The sequence below is a fragment of the Suncus etruscus genome, chromosome 7 (genome assembly GCF_024139225.1).
Source record: "Suncus etruscus isolate mSunEtr1 chromosome 7, mSunEtr1.pri.cur, whole genome shotgun sequence".
Classification (NCBI taxonomy): Eukaryota; Metazoa; Chordata; class Mammalia; order Eulipotyphla; family Soricidae; genus Suncus; species Suncus etruscus.
Genome location: NC_064854.1, coordinates 24,650,809 through 24,673,994, shown reverse-complemented (window position 1 = coordinate 24,673,994; position 23,186 = coordinate 24,650,809). Strand labels below are relative to the sequence as shown.

The following is a 23,186-nucleotide window of genomic DNA, read 5'->3' as shown; positions in this document are numbered from 1 at the left end:
TGTCAGTGAGGATGGCTCATTTCAACAAATCTAGAAATAATGTGTGCTAATGAGGATATGGAACTTTCATTCACTGATGGTAGGAACATTGTCAGGACCAACCTTTATGGAAAATAGTATGATTGGTTCTCAGAGAACTTTGAGCTGTCATATGACCCAGAAATTCCACTTTGGGGGTATATTTATTCCTGGGACATAAAAATATTTATTCAAAAAACTTATGCACAACATTAATTGCAGTATTCAGAACTATAAGATTTGGAATCAATCTGTCAAACAACAAATGACTGGATCATAAAGAAGTGATTTTTATATACAATAGAATACTACATAGTTATAAGGAATAATGCAATCATGTAATTTTCCACAACAAGAATGGAATGGGAAGATATCAGATTAAATGAAGTAAACCAGAAGATTGATAAATACAGGATGATATCACTTATTTATTTATAATAAATAATGATATTTAAAATAACTATGAGGGAATGAAATGGGTTAAATGGGGGTTGCTTAGATCACTATTGACCTCAAGCTATATTGAGAAAGAGAAAAATATTGGAGAGGCAAAAAGACAGATATGAAATAGGGGGGACAGAGTTTAAGGTTGAGGTACATCAGTGGTATTAAGGAAAGATGAAACAATATATTCAAACCATGGAATCAAAAGCAATGAAATCTTGAGACCCACACTTTCTCAACCAAATTTTAAATGCTGCTTGTCTAGATGGCAGACTGGGAGAAGGTGGCCTGGGAAGGAACTTGAAAACATTGGTGGAGACATTTTGACAGTATCAACAGGAACGGTGCTAGATTATTTTATGTCCAAACTCAACTATGAATACATTTGTAAGTAATCTGTGTGCTTTAATTGTTGAGGTTTTTTTGTTTGTTTTGGTTTTTTTTTTTTTTTTTTGGATTTTGGGCTACACCTGGTGACACTCAGGGGTTACTCCTGGCAAGGTGCTCAGACATAGCTCCTAGCTTTGGGGGACCACATGAGATGCTGGAGATCAAACTCAAGTTTTTCTTGGGTCAACTTCATACAAGGCAAACGCACTATCGCTCTGGCCTCTTATTGAATTTATTTTAAAAAAGAAAATGCTTTTTTTTGTAGCAACACATTTGTCCTCTATGTATCATCGAACAATTTTTTTCTAGATGCTATGAAGTACCTATCAATCAATATTTATATATATTACTCATAAAGGATCAGTTTATAGGTACATAACCTGATTCAGCAATTATAAGATTACATATCAAATTACCAAAATTAAGATTTCACAGCATTTTAATTATTTTTACTGCATAAAATCATGTCATTATAAATAGGCTATAGATATAGTTCAGGGGCAAGGTGCTTGCTTTCATGTGGCTGTCTATTACCACCAAGAGTGATCCCTGAACATATATAGTCAGGAGTAAATCCTGAGCACATTCAGGATTTAAACAAAGAAGAGGAAAAGAAAAAAGAAAAAAATATATATATTATTTTTGTAATTATTTATTATTCATTTCTTTATTTTACTTTTTGTTTTACATAATAGAACCACAAAGTAAATAACTAATAAGATTATTAGATATTCTTAACATAAAACTTATATTATAAAATCTGCCTTTTTTGAATTTGATAATTATCTTCAATGTATTATGAAATACTTCTCTATGAGTTTGATAATATTCTTTTTTTTTTTTTTTTTTTTTTTGGTTTTTGGGCCACACCATTTGACGCTCAGGGGTTACTCCTGGCTATGTGCTCAGAAGTCGCTCCTGGCTTGGGGGACCATATGGGACGCCGGGGGATCGAACCGCTGTCCGTCCTAGGCTAGCGCAGGCAAGGCAGGCACCTTACCTCTAGCGCCACCGCCCGGCCCGAGTTTGATAATATTCTTAAATTTAAATAAATATTTTCAATACAAATCGCTTTGTTACAGCTTTTTTGGTTACATAAATGGTAACCACAAAGCATTCTAAAAGTATAATATTCTTATCACAAAATGCATGATATAATTATTGCATTATTGAATTTTGTTCACTATCATTTTAAGTTTGGGCACAGTAATATTCAAGGGAGTTTGAATTACAATTTTCTTACTTTTCTAATTTTTGGAAACTTCATTACTAGTGATATATTAGTTTCATAAAATAAATTCTATAATTTTATATAGTTCGAACAGTTTCCCTTGGCATTAGCAGCTCAATACAATCTGATAGAACTTTATCCCAAGAAACACAATAGAAGGCATTTGTTGTTAACTTTATTTTATAGTTAACAGTTTATTAAAATTTTTAACTTTTCTAATTTTAACCTAAAAATTTAACTACTTCATCACATTATCAGACAGTGGTTTTTGGTTTCCAAATGCTGATGTTTCTCTTAGTGACCCACAGTTGTATTTCCCTCTTATAAAATTTAAAATTGGCATTTGTTTACTTTTAAAAAACAATACATTCATGCATGTATTATTTAAAATATTTTTCCATTTTCTGAGCTACTATTCATTGCCTAATATTTTTATATTACTTTATTGTTATAGCTTTTACTTTTAACATTTTCAAATTCAGAGCAACTTTGAAAGACCAAATATATAATCTCCCATCTATTCTACACCACAATCGTATTTCTAATTATCCCATTTACACTCTCTATAAGAATATTAATTCCTATGCATGTATTTTTAGAAGCAACAGCAGTATATTGGAGAAATTAGGACTTTTTTTAAGGTTTTTTGATTCTTTTTTAATATTTTATTTTTGATTAAGGTGGATTACATATCTTTTATAGTAATATTTTAGGTACATATTAACATTGAAATGGGGGAATTCCCACCACCGAAGTTGATCTCCTTCCCATTCCCAGTATTCATTTGATACCCCCTTTTTTTTACCCCGCAGGCTGCTAATATAAGTAATCCCCTCTGTATCTAGCTTGTTGTAGATTGGGTATCGATTCTGTTGTTGTTGGCTTTGGATTTGGTGATTAAGTCTGATCATTTTTATTACTATTTAATGATCATACAGTTATTTGGACTTGGTACCCTCTGTTATTTGCCTCTCAATTTGAGGGCAGAGCAAGATGGTTCCAGTTATGTGGTTCTGTAGGCAAAAACAGAATAAAAAAAGAGAGAGAGAGAGAAGAAATAGAATGGGGTAAAAATGTCACAGGCCAAAAGTGGGCAGAGTCCTTCTCGAGGATCACTGTATCCTTAGGCCAAGGGAATTCCCTTTCTAATTTCTCCAATATTTACTGTGCCTATGCAGAAGGAAAGGAAAAAAAAAAAAGAAACCAGCACAAATTTGAGTTTTGTCCTTTTTTTTTTTTTTTTTTTGCCTTTGCTTTTGCTTTTTTGGTTTTGTTATTGTTGTTGCTGTTTCCTTTCTTCTTTTGTGCTCCGTTTTGACTTCCTTTTTTCAGAAGCGTGATTAATGTGTGGTGCATATGTCTAGTGCTATAGTGCTCATTGGATTTCTTGTTTGATTTTTCTTTTTGTATTGTTGTGGTAATCCTGATCCTCTTTCCCTTTCTTCACTCAAAACTGAAGCTTAGAAATTAGGACTTTTTACCAACTTTTTAAAGATTCTTCCCTTAAGTCAAAGTGGTTTTATTTTTTCAATGTTACTACAATCTGATTATAGAACATGAAAATCAAACAATACTCTTCATATCTGATTTTAGTTCATCTTTGTAGGCATTAGTATGTTTAGTCCTTCGTTTTTGTTCCTGGTTTTGGGTCCCTCAAAATCACACAATTTCTTCTCTGATCTGCAACAGTTACTCTCTCTTTCCTTCCTTAGCTTCACTATTCTTCAGATTTACAAGCTAGTTACTTTTTTTAATCCAAAGGATAAGTGATCCTGGCTCAACCCCTATGAGAAACAGTATAAACAGTCCTCAGAAAACTTAGAATTGAGCTGCCACATAATCCAGCAATACCACTTTAAACTCAGGACAGAAAAACATGTATTCAAAAGGACACACACACAACATTATTCATGATTGCACTTGGTATAATAGCTATGATATGAGATCTCCCTAGGAATTCAACCACAGATGGATAATTATGGAGATAATTATGGATGTGTATATATAAACACTATGGAATACTGTGAAGTTTCAGGAAACAATGAAATCATGCAATTTTTGCAACCGAGTTGGAACAGGAAGATTTCATGTTGAGCAAAGTAAGCCAGAAGAAAGACAAACACAGAAAGATCTTATCTGTTGTTTATAGGATAATTCGGTGAGGAAATATAATGTTGTATAGGGAAGATACATAAATCATATTTGACTCGATAGTTTAGTGAGGAGAAGGATATAGAAGGAAAGAAATCAAGGGGGTAAGAAAGGAAATGAGAAAAGGAAGTATTGGAGAAAGAGGAGTCAGGGTTTGGTTCTACTAGCAATGTGGGAGAGTGATGTAGCTATAGAAACAAAACATAGATTGCACAGCACTGCAAATATGATATCTAAGCTGGAAAAACAGAACTTTGAAATGTACCTGTCAAAGTGGTAGGCAGGGAAACAGGGGAAAAGGAATGGAGCATGGGAGCACTGACGTGGGGAAGTTAACACTGATAATGGGATTGGTGTTGAAATACATAAATTTTATATGCCTAATACTCAGCTGTCAACAATATTGTAAATCATAGTTCTTCAAATACAAACACAATAAAAGAACTGTGATTTACAGTAATATATAATTGAGTTGTAGGCATATAATATTTCAACGCCACTCCCACCATTGCTGTCAACTTCCCTGCACCAATGTTTCTGTGTTTCTTCCCACCCAAATCTCTGGCCCCTGCTACAGTGACAGACACATATGAAAATCCTGTTATTATTTTTTTAGTTTGGATCTCATATTTTCAGTGTTATTGAGTCTATTCTTTATAAGTAGAGTCAGACCACTTTCCCACTATTCTGCTATAACCAATACCTTGACACCTGTTCCTCTTAGTACTTCCTTTTCTTGTCTTTCTTACACAACTAGATTTCTTTCCTTCTCTGTCGTTCTCCCTATACTCTGAGGTCATGAGTAATCTAGAAAAACCCCCCTTATAAAATGACATTCTTCATCTAGTTATTTCATATAACACAATTACTTTTAATTGTCCAATGACAAAATGGATGTCATGATTTTAGGAGAAACCCTAAAGACACAAACAATAGACTGTATCATGAAATAGGACACTGATTTATACTAATATTCCTTCTTTCAGTTGGGAAGCATAAAAGTAGTCGATGTATGAGTCCTTGAGACCTCGGTTCTTCAGTAACTCTCAGCCAACTGACCAGTGGTTCAGTGCTCAGCCTTTGTAATGCTGGAATTACCCATATCACCTAATAGTATTCAGGTACAGCTAAGACCACTAATACTTGTGCTCAGGGGATCTGTGTTACTGGGGATCGAATCAAAGTCAGCCTCATACATGGTAACCCCTACGATAACTCCTTTGCCTTTGTACTAATATTCTTAATGTTTACTTTGAATAATGAGTTTATATAAAGCCCTCATATCTCTCCACCAGAAATTATACTTAACAAAGAAATTGTTTTGTAAATACATTATGGTGACTGTATGCTACTCCTGTGAAATATCCAACAACTAGTTTTAATTTTGTTGATAAACTTCTTTTCTTCCAACCTTTTCTTTCTCTTAAATTTTATTTATTTGTTTATTTATTTATTTACTGGTTTTTGGGTCACACTGGCAGCGCTCAGGTTACTCCTGACTCCATGCTAAGAAATTGCCCCTGGCAGGAATGAGAATCATATGGTGTGCCGGGACTCAAACAACTGTTCTTCCTAAATCAGTTGCATGCCAGGCCAACCCCCTACTGCTGTGCTATCTCTCCAGGCCCTCTCTTAAATTTTATTAAGAAAACTTCACGTAAATTTTATCTTACACAAACACACACACACACACAAACACACAAAGCAAATGTATGAAACAAACAGTAAAGAGCTCTAGAACTTTCTCATCTGTCATAACTGAATCTTACAGCCTTTAAAAAGCAACATTTCATTCCCGCTCCCCCAGCTTCTGGCAACTAGAACTCCACTATATCTGCCTCTATGAGTTTGATGAAAAATGAATGACTTTCAAGTTATATAATATTAATCTCTTCTCAACTATTACCATTGTGACAAATCAAATATTTTTATTTCTCTTTTATTGAATAATTATGTAAAAGAGCACAACTTTGAATGACCTAGTATTTTAGCTTCAGCTGTAAAATTCATATTCAGTTTTGCTATATTTTGGCTTTAGATTAAGATTTACTTGATTCTTTTATTGAATATGAACTGTTTTCTAAGTGGTGAGGAAATTACAGATGCTCTAAAACAGGTTCAACTTGAAGGTTCAAATTTCCACATGCTGATATTGATTGAAACTTTGTATTATGATTTTAAAATAATTTATGCCCACTCTAATAAACCAATTTATTCAATTTATTTGATCATCAAAAACTGATAGAGGTTTTTTTTTGCACTACATTACTCAAGCAATGCTTTTGGGAACCTGCAGTGTTGCAAGTCTGGGTTCCGAGGGCTGGTGCTAGAGCTGGAGTTGGGGGGTAATGTGGCATAGGCCCCTAACTACTGAATTATCTCTCTGTCCCTAATAGGTATTTTGAAATTTAATTCCACGTTTGAATTTTACATTCTTCTCTTTGCTTTTGTGGTGCTATAGAATGAAACTGGAGGTTTAAATTTGCAAGGCATGAGCACCACACCCCTGGCCTCAGACTCCTACTAGTTTTCTTTGATATACTTGAATTTTAATGCTTGTGTATTTTATATGGTTATGAATATAAATATCTGGATCAGTGTTTTGCATTTGAAGCAGAATTTTTAAAAAGGAAGTACTTAGTGCTTGCTTCAGTAGCACATCTATTAAAACCTTATCTTTGTTATAAATAAAAGTTTAAAATAATATATTTCAAATACTTGAACTATAATATTGAATCTTCTTTTTATAATTATGTATTCATTATATATTTTATCCTTTAATATTTATATTTTGGAATGAATGTTGAATCGACAAAGTTTTTATTGAATTATAAGTATCTGTTCCTATTAAAAATCTATTTATATCAACGATTGATAATAATGTTCAATATGATTGGTGAGCTTCTTTAATTTAGCTTATTTTAAGTGTACCAAATCTATTGAATTTTATGAACTCAATATAAGGAGTTCATAAATCCTATAGATTGATAGTAATTATATTAGCTAGTAATCATCAACAGTTCTCATCACATTGAATTATATTTTTCTAAGAACAAAATCTTTAAATTGTATTTTTAGTTATCTTACTCTTCATGCCATTTTTGCTTAAATTTAGTTTAAAATTCTAATTACTTTTGTTATAATTTTTCCTATTCTTACCTAATTTTATCTTATTTTTCTCTTTTGTAGTATTCTCACACTTCTATTATAATATGTTGATAATGCATGCTATAATAAATTTGCTTTATCTTGGTTAATGTATGTAAGGCATTTCAAAAATAATTAGTGTGTTCTGGCATTCCTAAGTTTTGATGTTATTTTAAAAAATTACTATTTATAAATATTTTGAAACTGGCTTTATAATTTGTACTTTGACTCACTGAATATTATATGCTGACTTATGAACATATATTTTCACCTAGAGATTAAGCACTATTTTCTTTCAATTTCTAATACAAGGCAAACTGTAATTAATATAACCTTTTATAATGAGGTGGAACATTTCTCACCACATTTTCTGACCTAATAACTCTTTAATTAACAAGAAACAAGCAGGTGCAGAGTAGCAAGTAACAAAACTAGAAAAACCACACTTAAAATTCTTCAATTTTCATGACTATATGTGTACCCATTTCTTTTTTTTTTAATTTATTTAAACACTTTAATTACATACATGATTGTGTTTGGGTTTCAGTCATGTAAAGAACACCACCCATCACCAGTGCAACATTCCCATCACCAATGTCCCAAGTTTCCCTTCGCCCCACCCGACCCCGCCTGTACTCTAGAGAGGCTCTCCATTTTCCTCATACATTCTCATTATTAGGACAGTTCAAAATGTAGTTATTTCCCTAACTAAACTCATCACTCTTTGTGGTGAGCTTCCTGAGGTGAGCTGGAACTTCCAGCTCTTTTCTCTTTTGTGTCTGAAATTTATTATTGCAAGAATGTCTTTCATTTTTCTTAAAACCCATAGATGAGTGAGACCATTCTGCGTTTTTCTCTCTCTCTGACTTATTTCACTCAGCATAATAGATTCCGTGTACATCCATGTATAGGAAAATTTCATGACTTCATCTCTCCTGACAGCTGCATAATATTCCATTGTGTATATGTACCACAGTTTCTTTAGCCATTCGTCTGTTGAAGGGCATCTTGGTTGTTTCCAGAGTCTTGCTATGGTAAATAGTGCTGCAATGAATATAGGTGTAAGGAAGGGGTTTTTGTATTGTATTTTTGTGTTCCTAGGGTATATTCCTAGGAGTGGTATAGCTGGATAGTATGGGAGCTCGATTTCCAGTTTTTGGAGGAATCTCCATATCGCTTTCCATAAAGGTTGAACTAGACGGCATTCCCACCAGCAGTGGATAAGAGTTCCTTTCTCTCCACATCCCCGCCAACACTGTTTATTCTCATTCTTTGTGATGTGTGCCATTCTCTGGGGTGTGAGGTGGTATCTCATCGTTGTTTTGATTTGCATCTCCCTGATGATTAGTGATGTGGAACATTTTTTCATGTGTCTTTTGGCCATGTGTATTTCTTCTTTGTCAAAGTGTCTGTTCATTTCTTCTCCCCATTTTTTGATGGGGTTAGATGTTTTTTTCTTGTAAAGTTCTGTCAGTGCCTTGTATATTTTGGAGATTAGCCCCTTATCTGATGGGTATTGGGTGAATAGTTTCTCCCACTCAGTGGGTGGCTCTTGTATCCTGGGCACTATTTCCTTTGAGGTGCAGAAGCTTCTCAGCTTAATATATTCCCATCTGTTAATCTCTGCTTTCACTTGCTTGGAGAGTGCAGTTTCCTCCTTGAAGATGCCTGTAATGTCCTGGAGTGTTTTGCCTATGTGCTGTTCTATATATCTTATGGTTTTGGGGCTGATATCGAGGTCTTTAATCCATTTGGATTTTACCTTCATACATGATGTTAACTGGGGGTCTAAGTTCAATTTTTTGCAAGTGGCTATCCAATTGTGCCAACACCACTTGTTGAAGAGGCTTTCCCTGCTCCATTTAGGATTTCCTGCTCCTTTATCAAAAATTAGGTGGTTGTATGTCTGGGGAACATTTTCTGAGTATTCAAGCCTATTCCACTGATCTGAGGACCTATCCTTATTCCAATACCATACTGTTTTGATAACTGTTGCTTTGTAGTACAGTTTAAAGTTGGGGAAAGTAATTCCTCCCATATTCTTTTTCCTAATGATTGCTTTAGCTATTCGAGGGTGTTTATTGTTCCAAATGAATTTCAAAAGTGTCTGATCCACTTCTTTAAAGAATGTCATGGGTATCTTTAGAGGGATGGCATTAAATCTGTATAATGCCTTGGGGAGTATTGCCATTTTGATGATGTTAATCCTGCCAATCCATGAGCAGGGTATGCGTTTCCATTTCCGTGCGTCCTCTCTTATTTCTTGGAGCAGAGTTTTATAGTTTTCTTTGTATAGGTCCTTCACATATTTAGTCAAGTTGATTGCAAGATATTTGAGTTTGTGTGGCACTATTGTGAATGGGGTTGTTTTCTTAATGTCCATTTCATCCTTATTACTATTGGTGTATAGAAAGGCCATTGATTTTTGTGTGTTAATTTTGTAGCCTGCCACCTTGCTATATGAGTCTATTGTTTCTAGAAGCTTTTTGATAGAGTCTTTAGGGTTTTCTAAGTAGAGTATCATGTCATCTGCAAACAGTGAGAGCTTGACTTCTTCCTTTCCTATCTGGATTCCCTTGATATCCTTTTCTTGCCTAATCGCTATAGCAAGTACTTCCAGTGCTATGTTTAATAGGAGTGGTGAGAGAGGACAGCCTTGTCTTGTGCCACAATTTAGAGGGAAGGCTTTCAGTTTTTCTCCATTGAGGATAATATTTGCCACTGGCTTGTGGTAGATGGCCTTCACTATATTGAGAAAGGTTCCCTCCATTCCCATCTTGCTGAGAGTTTTGATCAAGAATGGGTGTTGGACCTTATCAAATGCTTTCTCTGCATCTATTGATATGATCATGTGGTTTTTATTTTTCTTGTTATTGATGTTGTGTATTATGTTGATAGATTTACGGATGTTAAACCAGCCTTGCATTCCTGGGATGAAACCTACTTGATCGTAGTGGATGATCTTTTTAACGAGGCATTGAATCCTATTTGCCAGGATTTTGTTGAGGATCTTTGCATCTGCATTCATCAGTGATATTGGTCTGTAATTTTCTTTTTTGGTAGCGTCTCTGTCTGGTTTAGGTATCAAGGTGATATAGGCTTCATAAAAGCTATTTGGAAGTGTTTCTGTTTGTTCAATTTTATGAAAGAGTCTTGCCAAGATTGGCAGTAGTTCCTCTTGGAAAGTTTGATAGAATTCATTAGTGAATCCATCTGGACCTGGGCTTTTGTTTTTCGGCAGACATTTGATTACTGTTTTAATTTCATCAATGGTGATGGGGGTGTTTAGATATGCTACATCCTCTTCCTTCAACCGTGGAAGATTATAAGAGTCCAAGAATTTATCCATTTCTTCCAGGTTCTCATTTTTAGTGGCGTAGAGTTTTTCAAAGTAGTTTCTGATTACCCTTTGAATCTCTGTCATATCAGTAGTGATCTCTCCTTTTTCATTCCTGATACGAGTTATCAAGTTTCTCTCTCTCTCTTTCTTTGTTAGGTTTGCCAGTGGTCTATCAATCTTGTTTATTTTTTCAAAGAACCAACTTCTGCTTTCGTTGATCTTTGGGATTGTTTTTTGAGTTTCCACTTCATTGATTTCTGCTCTCAGCTTTGTTATTTCCTTCTGTCTTCCTATTCTTGGGTCCTTTTGTTGAGCATTTTCTAGTTCTATTAGCTGTGTCATTAAGCTACTCAGGTAAGCTCCTTCTTCCTTCCTGATGTGTGCTTGCAAAGCTATAAATTTTCCTCTCAGTACTACTTTTGCTGTGTCCCATAAGTTCTGATAGTTTGTGTCTTTATTGTCATTTGTTTCCAGGAACCTTTTTATTTCCTCCTTGTTTTCATCTGGGACCCACTGGTTATTGAGCATGAGGCTGTTTAACTTCCAGGTGTTAAAGTGTTTCTTCTGAGTCCCTTTGGAGTTCACAAATAATTTCAGAGCCTTGTGGTCAGCGAAGGTAGTCTACAAAATTTCTATCCTCTTGATCTTATGGATGTATGTTTTATGTGCCAGCATGTAGTCTATCCTGGAGAATGTCCCATGTACATTGGAGAAGAATGTGTATCCAGGTTTCTGGGGATGGAGTGTCCTATATATATCCACTAGGCCTTTTTCTTCCATTTCTCTCCTCAGGTCTAGTATATTCTTGTTGGGTTTCAGTCTGGTTGACCTATCCAGTGTTGACAAAGCAGTGTTGAGGTCCCCCACAATTATTGTGTTGTTGTTGATATTATTTTTCAGATTTGTCAACAGTTGTATTAAATATTTTGCTGAGGGGCCGGGCAGTGGCGCTGGAGGTAAGGTGCCTGCCTTGCCTGCGCTAGCCTAGGACAGACCGCGGTTCGATCCCCCGGTGTCCCATATGGTCCCCCAAGAAGCCAGGAGCAACTTCTGAGCGCATAGCCAGGAGTAACCCCTGAGCGTCACAGGGTGTGGCCCAAAAACCAAAAAAAAAAATATTTTGCTGACCCCTCATTCGGTGCATATATGTTTAGGAGAGTGAATTCTTCCTGCTCTACGTACCCCTTGATTAATATAAAATGTCCATCTTTGTCCCTTACAACCTTCCTGAGTATAAAGTTTGCATTATCTGATATTAGTATGGCCACTCCAGCTTTTTTATGGGTGTTGTTTGCTTGGACAATTTTTCTCCAGCCTTTTATTTTGAGTCTATGTTTGTTCTGACTATTCAGGTGCGTTTCTTGTAGGCAGCAGAAGGTTGGATTGAGTTTTTTGATCCATTTAGCCACTCTGTGTCTCTTAACTGGTGCATTTAGTCCATTGACGTTGAGAGAAAGAATTGTCCTGGGATTTAACGCCATCTTTATTTCGAAATTTGGTGTGTCTTTTGGGTAGTCTTGTCTTAGATTAGGTCTTTCAGTTTTTCTCTTAAGACTGGTTTTGTGTCTGTGAAGTTTCTAAGCTGTTTTTTGTCTGTGAAACCATGTATTCTTCCGTCAAACCGGAATGTGAGTTTTGCTGGGTATAGTATTCTGGGTGAAGCATTCGTTTCATTCAGTCTTGTCACAATATCCCACCACTGCTTTCTGGCATTGAGTGTTTCTGGTGACAGGTCTGCTGTAAATCTCAGGGAAGCTTGCTTGAACGTGATTTCCCCTTTTGATCTTGCTGTTTTCAGAATTCTGTCTCTATCTGTGGGATTTGTCATTGTGACTAGGATGTGTCTTGGGGTGGTTTTTCTGGGGTCTCTTTTGGTTGGTACTCTTCGGGCATGCAGGATTTGATCGCATATATTCTTTAGCTCTGGAAGTTTCTCTTCAATGATGTTCTTGACCATTGATTCTTCCTGGAAATTTTCTTCCTGGGTCTCTGGGACTCCAATGATTCTTAAGTTGTTTCTGTTGATCTTATCATAGACTTCTATTTTCATCTGTTCCCATTCTTTGACTAATTTTTCCATTGTCTGCTCATTTGCTTTAAGTTTTTTGTCCAATCTCTCCTGCTGTATGGAATTGTTATGTATCTCATCTTCCACAGCACCAAGTCTATTCTCAGCTTCTGATACCCTGTCCCAGAGCTTATCCATTTTGTCATTCACTTCGTTTACTGACTTTTGCAGTCCTGTTAGTTGACATGTTATTTCAGTTTGGAGTTTTGTGATTTCTGTCTTCATATTTTCTTGGTTCTTATTAGTGTTCTGTTCAACTCGATCCATGGTTTCTTGGAGTCCGTTGAGCATCTTCCATATTGCTAGTCTAAAGTCCTTATCTGAGAGGTTGATTAGTTGGTTGGTCATTATCTGGTCCTCAGAATTGTCATCTTCATTCTCTATGTCTGATGCTGGCCTGCGTTGTTTCCCCATTGTCACACTTGTATTTTGGGTTTTTCTACGTGTTGTGGTGGTATTCATTGTCTATATGATGCAGGCAGCACACTCCTCTGGCTCCTCCCTTTCTGAATGGGCTGACTTGCCTCTAAGGGAGGGGAGTCCTCCGTGGATGAAGCCTCACACTGGGTCAAATCTTAGGCTCGAGAATGCAACAGAGAAGACAGTCTGGAGAGAAATGTTTGCTCTGTGATATAGCGCCGTTCTTAGTGTGATTTTTCCTTCTTGTTGCAATGGAGTTCTTTCCTTAGAAAGAGTGCACGGCCGCTCCGCTTCGCTACGCGGCCGTGCTCCGCTGGAGCCTCTTTTTGCCCCACTCGCAAGAGTTTCACGCAAGAGGACAGTAGACAGACATAGACAGGTCACACTCACAGTTTTTCACAGTTGGGCCCCACTGGGCCGGTGTACTTTAGTGGATTTTCCCTGCCTGGTGTCACACACAGGGAGCCGGCTTTTGCAAAGCTTTGCTGGTTTTCATGCTCTGTAGTCCCTCCCTGCATGTGTACCCATTTCTGTACTTCAGTTGCCAAAACCAGTTCTTCCTATTCCTATAGAAATCAAATGCACTTTCCCACTTTATTTCTACATAATATTATTTCTTCAGGGAAAAATTATTTTAATATAAAGGAAGTATAAATCAATAATCTTTTGTTCAATTTACAATGGGAAGTTTACCCTTAGAAGTTATATACAAAAAAAAAAGAAGTTATATACCACATATTACTTTATGTGACTTAAAAATCAAATATTATACTTACCAGTGAGATTCAAAAGTAAGATATATGTAATTTCAATTGCTCTTTGACTTTCATGGGTAGAGGAATTATATTTGGATTTATAAAGATTATTATGCTGAAAAAAATGATGAAGATATTTGGAGGCAAGTACCTTATCTATTTAATCTGATTTTATATTTTAGATAAACTCAGCAATAGGTGTAAACCAGGATAATGGACTTTCAATGTGAATGAAAAAGCGCATCTTTCAGGTTAAATGTAAGTGGCTGAGGCAGATGTAACTAGGGTGACAACTGTTGGTATTTAACATCACCACATGTGAATGTCAATTTTTACACCCGTGTTTTTATAGGTTCTCTGTTACTCTGAGTTGAACGACACATTTCTTTAATTGAGTTACTAGGTATTCCCATTTGCTCTCTGGACTTATTTTTAGTTATTCAGTATTTCAAATCAATGTTCAGACATTTTATGTCAAGATTTCTATGCTGTAGTCACACTAAGAACTCTATCATCTGGATTTTTGTTATCACCTTTAAATTTACTCACTATAACTTTCACTATTTATTCAATTGCTTCACCATACATGTTTCTTACATATGACCAATAAAAGAAAAATTAAACTACTAAAATTTCTAATTTATAAAAATCTATTAATGGCAGGCAAAAAGTCATAAATATTATAGTTATTACAATCATTTTTTAAATTAATATTTTTATTTAAACACCTTGATTACAAATATGATTGTAGTTGGGTTTCAGTCATGTAAAGAACATCCCCCTTCACCAAGTCAACATTCCCAATACCAATGTCCCATTTCCCTCCTACCACCTCTATCTGTACTCCAGACAGGCTTTCTACTTCCCTCATTGATTTGCATTCTTATGATAGTTCTCAGTGTAGTTATTTCTCTAACTGCACTCATCACTCTTTGTGGTGAGCCTCATGTCATGTACTGAACCTTCCAACCCTCCTCTCTTTTGTCTCTGAAAATTATTGCAAAAATGTCTTTCATTTTTCTTAAAACCCATAGATGAGTGAGACTATTCTCCATCTATCTGTCTCTCTGACTTATTTCACTCAGCATAATAGATTCCATGTACATCCATGTATAGAAAAATTTCATGACTTCATCTTTCCTGATGGCTGCATAATATTCCATTGTGTATATGTATCACACTTTCTTGAACCATTTATCTGTTGATCATATTTAGAGTACTAAGAATTTTTTGAATATATAAGGAAAACTAGATAATTAAGGCATAAAATCACTCAGATTTTATTAAAGTTTTCAAAAGTAAAATTGACAGGGGCTGTAGATATAGCACAGTTGTGCCTTGTACACAACCAACCCAGGAAAAAAGGTGGTTATAATCCTGGCATCCCATATAGTCCCCCAAGAGAAATTTCTGAGCTCAGAACCAGGAGTAACCCCTGAGTGCTGCGGAATGTGACCTCCCCAAAACAAAACAGAACAAAACAAAAAGAAAAGAAAAGTAAAATTGACAGAATGACTCTAAATATAAGATATTTTAAATATGTGTGTGCTTATTAATATACTTATTAGTATATTTATCCAGTAAAGTTTTACATTATGAAGAAGTACTAAGAACTACAACAAGGGACTCCTACTCAGAAGGTCACTTCTGATACTATGGGAGACTTCCTGTCCTTTACCCCTTTTTTCTATTCTCTTCAAAAGAAAATATCATCTAAAATAATTTTGAAATATAGGAGGCCAGAGATATCATAGAGGTAAGCCATTTGTCTTGCATGCAGAAGGTCAGTGGTTCGAATCCCGGCATCCCACATGGTCTCCTGAGCCTGCTAGGAGTGATTTCTGAACAGAGAACCATGAGTACTAACCCCTGAGCACTGCTGGGTGTGACCCAAAAACCAAAACCAAAAACAAACAAACAAAAAAAAAAGAAAAGAAATTGAAATATAAATAGTACAATTAATAACCCATACTAGGCAAATATATAAATATTAATTTGTGTTATTGCATATCAGAGAAATGCAAAGACACTATTATCTTTCTGAAAATGTTCAGCAGGAATGACCTAATTCCCTCTTTGTAAACCTCCCTTGTCTATAGTTCCGGAAACTTAAAGAAATAATTTATTTATTGGCTGGTGGTTCACTGATTTATTAATAACAACTTAGTAGCATCTGGAGTTCATTCATTTACAAACATGCCCTAGTGGAGTTCTCTTACATTTTAATTGCATATGATAAGTTCTAGGAAAAAATATTTTTTTTTTTTTTTTTTTTTTTGGTTTTTGGGCCACACCCGGTAACGCTCAGGGGTTACTCCTGGCTATGCGCTCAGAAGTCGCTCCTGGCTTGGGGGACCATATGGGACGCCGGGGGATCGAACCGCGGTCCGTCTCCTTAGGCTAGCGCAGGTAAGGCAGGCACCTTACCTCCAGCGCCACCGCCCGGCCCCGGAAAAAATATTTTTAATTATGATTTTTATCTTTGAAAATGTGAATATTTCAGAGAAGTCTTCATGCTTTGCTTCACACAAACATCCGTGTGTAGAGTAAAAAGAGAGGCTATATTTTCATTTAATGCTACCGTATAAAGCAAATATAATTTTTCTCTTCCTTTGAATAATGTAAATTAGATATCTTGAACACGGTTGGCACATATTGTCAATAAATATATGTTGACTTTGCATTTCTGTATTCTTCTAACTGTTCTTGATTGTGCTGCGAAAATTGTGTCAGACTTCTCAAGTTCTCTTCTATTTTACATTTTTGTTGCATTAACTTGTACTAATAACTATATTAGAACCTACAGCCATTCTTACTGTAAAAATAGAGATCTACATGTTTTTCTCTAGGTATTTTCTAAGAAAAATCTCATAGAATTTTTGGGGGAGACAACCATTTACTATTGCTCAAGGCTTAATCCTTGCTTGGCACTCAGAGACCACACCAGGCAAACTCAGGGGACAATATGAGGCAACTGGAATCAAACTTGGTTTGGTTACAAGCAACACAAGCACCATTGTATTATTGCTCCAGCCCAAATTTCACATAATTTTTATGGATGATTGTTATTGGTTATTTAAAATATTCTCTAATTTTAATGTAATGTTGAGAATGTAAGAATTTTAATCTAATTTTTATTTAATAATGTTTTATTTAAACACCTTGATTACAAACATGATTGTGGTTGGGATTCAGTCATGAAAAGAACACCTCCCATCACCAGTGCAACATTCCCATCACCAATGTCCCAAATATACCTCCTTCCCGCCCCACCCCCGCCTGTACTCTAGACAGGCTGTATATTTCCCTCATATATTCTCTTTGTTAGGATAGTTCTCAATATAGTTATTTCTCTAACAACACTCATAACTCTTTGTGGTGAGCTTCATGTCATGAGCTGGACCTTCCAGCCCTCCTCTCTTTTGTCTCTGAGAATTATTGCAAGAGTGTCTTTCATTTTTCTTAAAACCCATAGATGAGTGAGACCATTCTGCATCTTTCTCTCTCTCTGACTTATTTCACTCAACAAAATAGATTCCATGTACATCCATGTATAGGAAAATTTTATGACTTCGTCTCTCCTGAAGGCTGCATAATATTCCATTGTGTATATGTACCACAGTTTTTTTTAGCCATTCATCTGTTGAAGGATATTTTAGTTGTTTCCAGAGTCTTGCAATGGTAAATAGTGCTGCAATGAATATAGGTAGAAGGAAGGATTGTATTGTATTTTTGTGTTCCTAGGGTATATTCCTCCTATTTTCTAATTGATAAAGTTCTTCTAAATTTTTGCCTTATACTCAAGCCACAGCCTAGTTCAAAGACATAATCTTATAGCACAGTAACACAAAATTGTTGCAATTTTTAATATATATAATTATAAATATTTATGGAAAATTTTCTGCATACTGTGAAAGAATTGATATCTTCAGTTCATGAATACAGTGTTACATATGCCCTATAGGTTCACATTACTTATTAATTATGTTGATTTAATATCCTGCAATCTTACTAATCATAGTGAAAAATTAAATTACTGAGTATTTGAGATACTCTTAATTGGTATCAACAATAAATGTGTTAATTAGAATGTATAAGAAAAAATTTCCAAGGCCTCTGTATCAATGGTAAAGATATATTCAAATAAAAATGATGGTTTCTCAGGTTTATACATTTCTTCTCTCTTTATGATTTGTAGTCAATACATGCTATTTATTACAAAAACAATGAATGTCTCTACCAGACTATGCATTAGGTTTATTCAACTACATAAAATTAAAGCACTAGGTAGTTTTATTTTATTTTTATTTATATTATTTTCTTCACCATTAGAGAGCCTATTCCTTTGAAAAGAGCTGTTTTTTATTCTTTCACTATTCTTCAATGGTATATTTCTGCTTAATGATTTTTAACAAGGTCATTTAAAGTTGTGATACATGCTTAGTCTTTGATTAGAGTTCTCAGAATAAAAGTTAATAGAGCAATAAAGATAGTAGAGGGTATACAGCAACTACTTTGCATGCTGTTAACCCAAGTTTGATCTCTAGTAAGCTCTAAACACTATGAGATGTAACCTCAAACCCAAAATAGGTGCTAAAAGAAAAGAAAACTCAGATGTTGACATTTACACTTAAATTCTTCAGAACTGGAGCAATGGTACTGTGGGAAAGGCACTTACTGATCTTGCACAGATTCTATCCCTGGCCCCACAGATGGTCCCTGAGCACCACCAGAAGTGATTCAGAGCACAGAGCAAGAAGTAAGCCCTAAGCACAGTCATATAAGATAAAAATAAAGATAATAAATTAAAATAAAATGAATAAATTTATATTCCTATTTGGTTATGAACCAGACTTACAAAATAGTTTTATGGTGATTTTTTTTGTTTTGGCCACACCCAGTAATGCTTAGGGGTTACTCCAGGCTCTGCACTCAGAAATTACTCGTGAAGGCTCCAGGGACCATATGGGATGTTGGGAATAGAACCTAGGTTGACCTTGTGCTAAGCAAAGGCCTACCCTCTGTATTATCACTTGAGTTCTTTTTAATGGTGATTTTTAAAACAATGTTTCCTATTTTTCTTGGTATAAATATAGAATCAAGGGCAAAGTTTTTGATTTGCAAGCATGAGGCCTTGAAGTGGATCCCTAAAACATCCAGCGGACATATTCAATCCTTGCAGTTCTTACTGGAGAGAGACCCAACACCACAACAAAGCATGCAAGCTCTATCTAGCACACTGGATCCATAGTGTGCAGGCACCACAGTTTAAAGGGTGTGGACCATGATGAGCACCACCGCCAAAATGTGCAAGAACCACAGCTAAGATAATGAGCACTCAACTCAGGGTGCAGGAATCTGAATAATCATGGCAACAAAAACAAAAGGAAAGAGGAATTTGGTAAAGAAATAGAGAAAATATATTAATCAAGCTGCATGAATGGATTACAGAATTCAAGTTAGCCAAATATTATATTTGGTAATAAGAATATATAAATAAGAATGACTATTAAAAACATCAACATTTGAAGAAACAAATTAGTGAATTATATTCCACAAAAAAAAATTGTAGAAATAGTATTTCCAAATCTGCAATCCTATTTTTTGTTTTTTGTTTTGTTTCGTTTTTTGAGGTTTACACAGAATAAATATAGGACCTTGGATAAATCTGTGAATTGGAATCAAAGAACCTGGGTTATAGGATCAAATCTATCAGTATCAAGCAGTCTTGATCATTTCATCTTGGAAAACACTATTAGTAACATGTGTCCCCTTACTGCTAAGGATTTCCTTGAAAATCAAGGGGAGAGTAGTAAGTAGATCAAAGGGCTCTGAAAGTTCAAAGTTCTAAATGACAGGAAGTTTGCACTATACTGACACTGTTCTTGATAGTTCAGATTTGAATTCAAAAGACAAAGTAAAAAAAGAAAATAACCCAGCACACTATTCTAGCTCAGTAATTATTACAGCTAATGGTGGATTAATTTGTCAATGATGTTGCTGATGATTTTTATTCCTCTCATTTGCAATGAAATGAGGCAGCGATTATGCAGTATCAGAGTTTTACAGATTTACCCCAAAGAACACAAATGACTCAATTAGTCAAGAATATATTCATTCGGTGTTCTTTATTATGAGTTGATCTACTACAGTGATGTTACCTTGCTGATATGTGTGTCCTAGATGAGGACCTTCTTTCTATTTTACATATTATCTGAATAGTAACATATTTGACTTGTAAATAACTTGGCACATAGCATCATTTACACATAGAAATGAGAACTTTCTGAAATGCATCGAAGCAGAGAGACTTAACCCTGCAAGAACTGGCTTGGTAGAGATTTTGTTTGTGGTTTGTTCCCCAAAATAATCTTTCCTATAAAAAATTATGTGTCTCAGGGCAGGAGCGGTGGTGCAAGCAGTAAGGTGTCTGCCTTGCCAGAGCTAGCCTAGGACAGACCTTGGTTTGATCTCCAGGCTTCCTATATGGTCCCCCAAGCCAGGAGCGATTTCTGAGCACATAGCCAGGAGTAACCCCTAAGCGTCACCCGGTGTGGCCCAACCCCCCCCTTCTTGTCTCTTCTTTTTAATTTTGAACATGCCTGTTTTCTACTGTATTTCCAATTACTTCTCTTACTTAAAAGGCCATTGACTAATTTTAAGCAAATAACAGTTGTGAAGGACTCCAGTGAGAAAGGGATGCATTTCAAGTTTTAATTCACCATTTCAGCCTCTACCATTGGCCCTGAGCTATACACACTGTAGATACTTAGCAATAAATACACCTTATAGGATAAGGCTATAGGAAATGGAGATTATTGGTAAGGAAACAACATTTCCACTTACTGCAAATGAAAGTGGTCTCATCTGAATTATCAGCACAGTCGTTCACAAAGTCGCACAGCATGTCCTTGGAGATGCAGTGCTTGTTGGCACATGTAAATTCTTGAGCAGTGCACTTTCTAGCTGGGCTAAGGAGTGGGGCACAATCTTGAAAGTAAATATCATCCACAGCCACATCTCCCATGTAACTAATTCCACGCTTTGCCCTGAGGATAATCTATTAAAAGAAAATGAAGCAGTATTACTTAAGCTGTCCATTCACTCATAACGTGGGGCAAAAAAAAATGCAAATACTGTGTCAATCAGATTAAAACTGCCACCAGAATAAAGCCAATCCTGGAAGCTTAGATGCAGCTCTCAAAAAGAACAAAAAGATGCAATATGCTTATTTCTGGATGAAACTAGAGGATCTCAGGCAGAATCAAGTCAATCAGAATGAAAGGGATTGATACAGATTGATATCATTCATCTGTGGGTCTAACAGTGGTCCTCAAACTATGGCCCGCGGGCCACATATTGTATTTGTATCTGTTTTGTTTCTTCATTGCAAAATAAGATATATGCAATGTGCATAAGAATTCGTTCATAAGTTTTGTTTTGACTATAGTCAGACCCTCCAATGATCTGAGGGACAGTGAACTGGCCCCTTGTTTAAAAAGTTTGAGGACCCCTGGTAGAAGATAGTGCAAGATGACAACAATGGTCCAAAGACAACATAACGGAAAACTGATTCAAACGGAGTTGAGAGAGAAGGTTGAAATGGAGGGGTGTTAGGTTATTTGGGGGAGGCACCTGAGTACACTGGAGATGGGTGGGTATATTGGTGAAGTAGGTTTGGAGCTGAATTATGTGTTGGGATATCATCATTAATAGTATAGTAAATGGCAAAACCTCCATTAATAAAAAATGCTTACAATATAATAAATTAAACCCATATTTTAAAAAGTTCAAAGATTTTAAACTTCAAGACCATGTAATTTTGTAATGGGCTACATTTTGCAGCTGAAATTATTTTAATTTGTCTTTGATTAATGTTGGATGAAGAAAAGCATCTGTGTGTCATTGGTTAACAATTAGATCCCCTTTTTTCTGAACTCAGGCAGAATTAGAAGCAAAGGAAGCTATAATAGGAGTCATTACATTTTTTATAAATTCAACCTTCAGTTTGTTATGTTACTATTGTTCAGAATAAAAATGTATCCTGTATGGAAAAACACAGAAAGATGCACATTGTTTGGTTTCAAGTTTCTAAGTGAAAATAAATCAGATTTTTTTTCATTATATTTCTCTGCAGGAAGAATATCTATTTGTGTGATAATATAAAAAGCATTCATCTATTTTAGAGCAAATTTTAAACAACTAAAAATGAGTTAACAAGAAATTCAGATTTACCTCAGTGTTCTCATACAAAATATCCATTACAATTAAATTCCTAACATCCTTTGACAAATATAAATATTTTTTCTTGAAAAAAGTTGAGATTTTCCTTTAAAATATGCTATGCATTAAGACTATTATGTGAAAACATAAGTGTTTTCTTTTTAAGATGAGTGAACATAATAACTGAATATTATTTCTCTCACATAATCAAAATAAACTATATTCATATAAATTTACATAGCAATCTGTACTGAATTTACATAAAAATAATTCTCTGTCCTTAATGGCACAGGTGTTCAAAAAGAAAAATAAAGGCATAAAATAGAGTAAAAAGGGTATTTGAATAGATTAAGAAGGGTAAGATTAGAAAAAAAATATGGACTATTAACTTTTTAGAGGAAAAACTGTGCTCAAGAAAGACATTGATAGAAAAATGTAAAGAAACTTTAATCTGGATTACACCAAACATTTAATATAAGAATGTAAATGCTTAATAAATAAGAAATCAGATAACTCAATATTTCATTATATGTCCATTTGACTATTCTGTAGGCATAATATCAAGTTCCTACCATGTCCATCACTTACATTTCAAAAATACATGCGTTGTTTATTAGGTCCATTATACTTAAATGCCAAAAGATAAATTTCTTTAAAAAAGGAATGATACATTTTTTGATAGAGCAAAAGCTAGATAAACTGTTTCTGAACAGTTCTGGAAATAATCATTCATAGTAGTTAAATGAAGGACTCCTAGAATGGCATCCTGTGTTAAAACTTAGCCCTGCTATTTTGTAATTCCATAATTGGGTCAAATTACCTAACTTCTAGGATTTATATACATTTTTAATTCATGAAAGGAAGATTTAACACCACACAGTATTTACAGTTATCGTTAAAACCTAAAAAAATAAATACTTTGAAACTTAGAAAATTGTATGTAGCACGTAAGTGCTAACCCAGTGAGAGCTGGATGATGAAATCTTAGGATCCCTAAAT

General features: G+C 35.1%; 1 protein-coding gene across 1 annotated transcript in view; it reads right to left on the bottom strand.

Annotated features, from left to right (window-relative positions):
• MALRD1 (MAM and LDL receptor class A domain containing 1) overlaps positions 1 to 23,186 on the bottom strand; it is a 516,995-nt gene that overhangs the window by 281,601 nt on the left and 212,208 nt on the right. Inside the window, exon 25 of the mRNA XM_049777533.1 lies at positions 20,811 to 21,024. Within this exon, the coding sequence (XP_049633490.1) occupies positions 20,811 to 21,024 (214 nt within the window). The remainder of the gene's footprint in view (positions 1 to 20,810; positions 21,025 to 23,186) is intronic.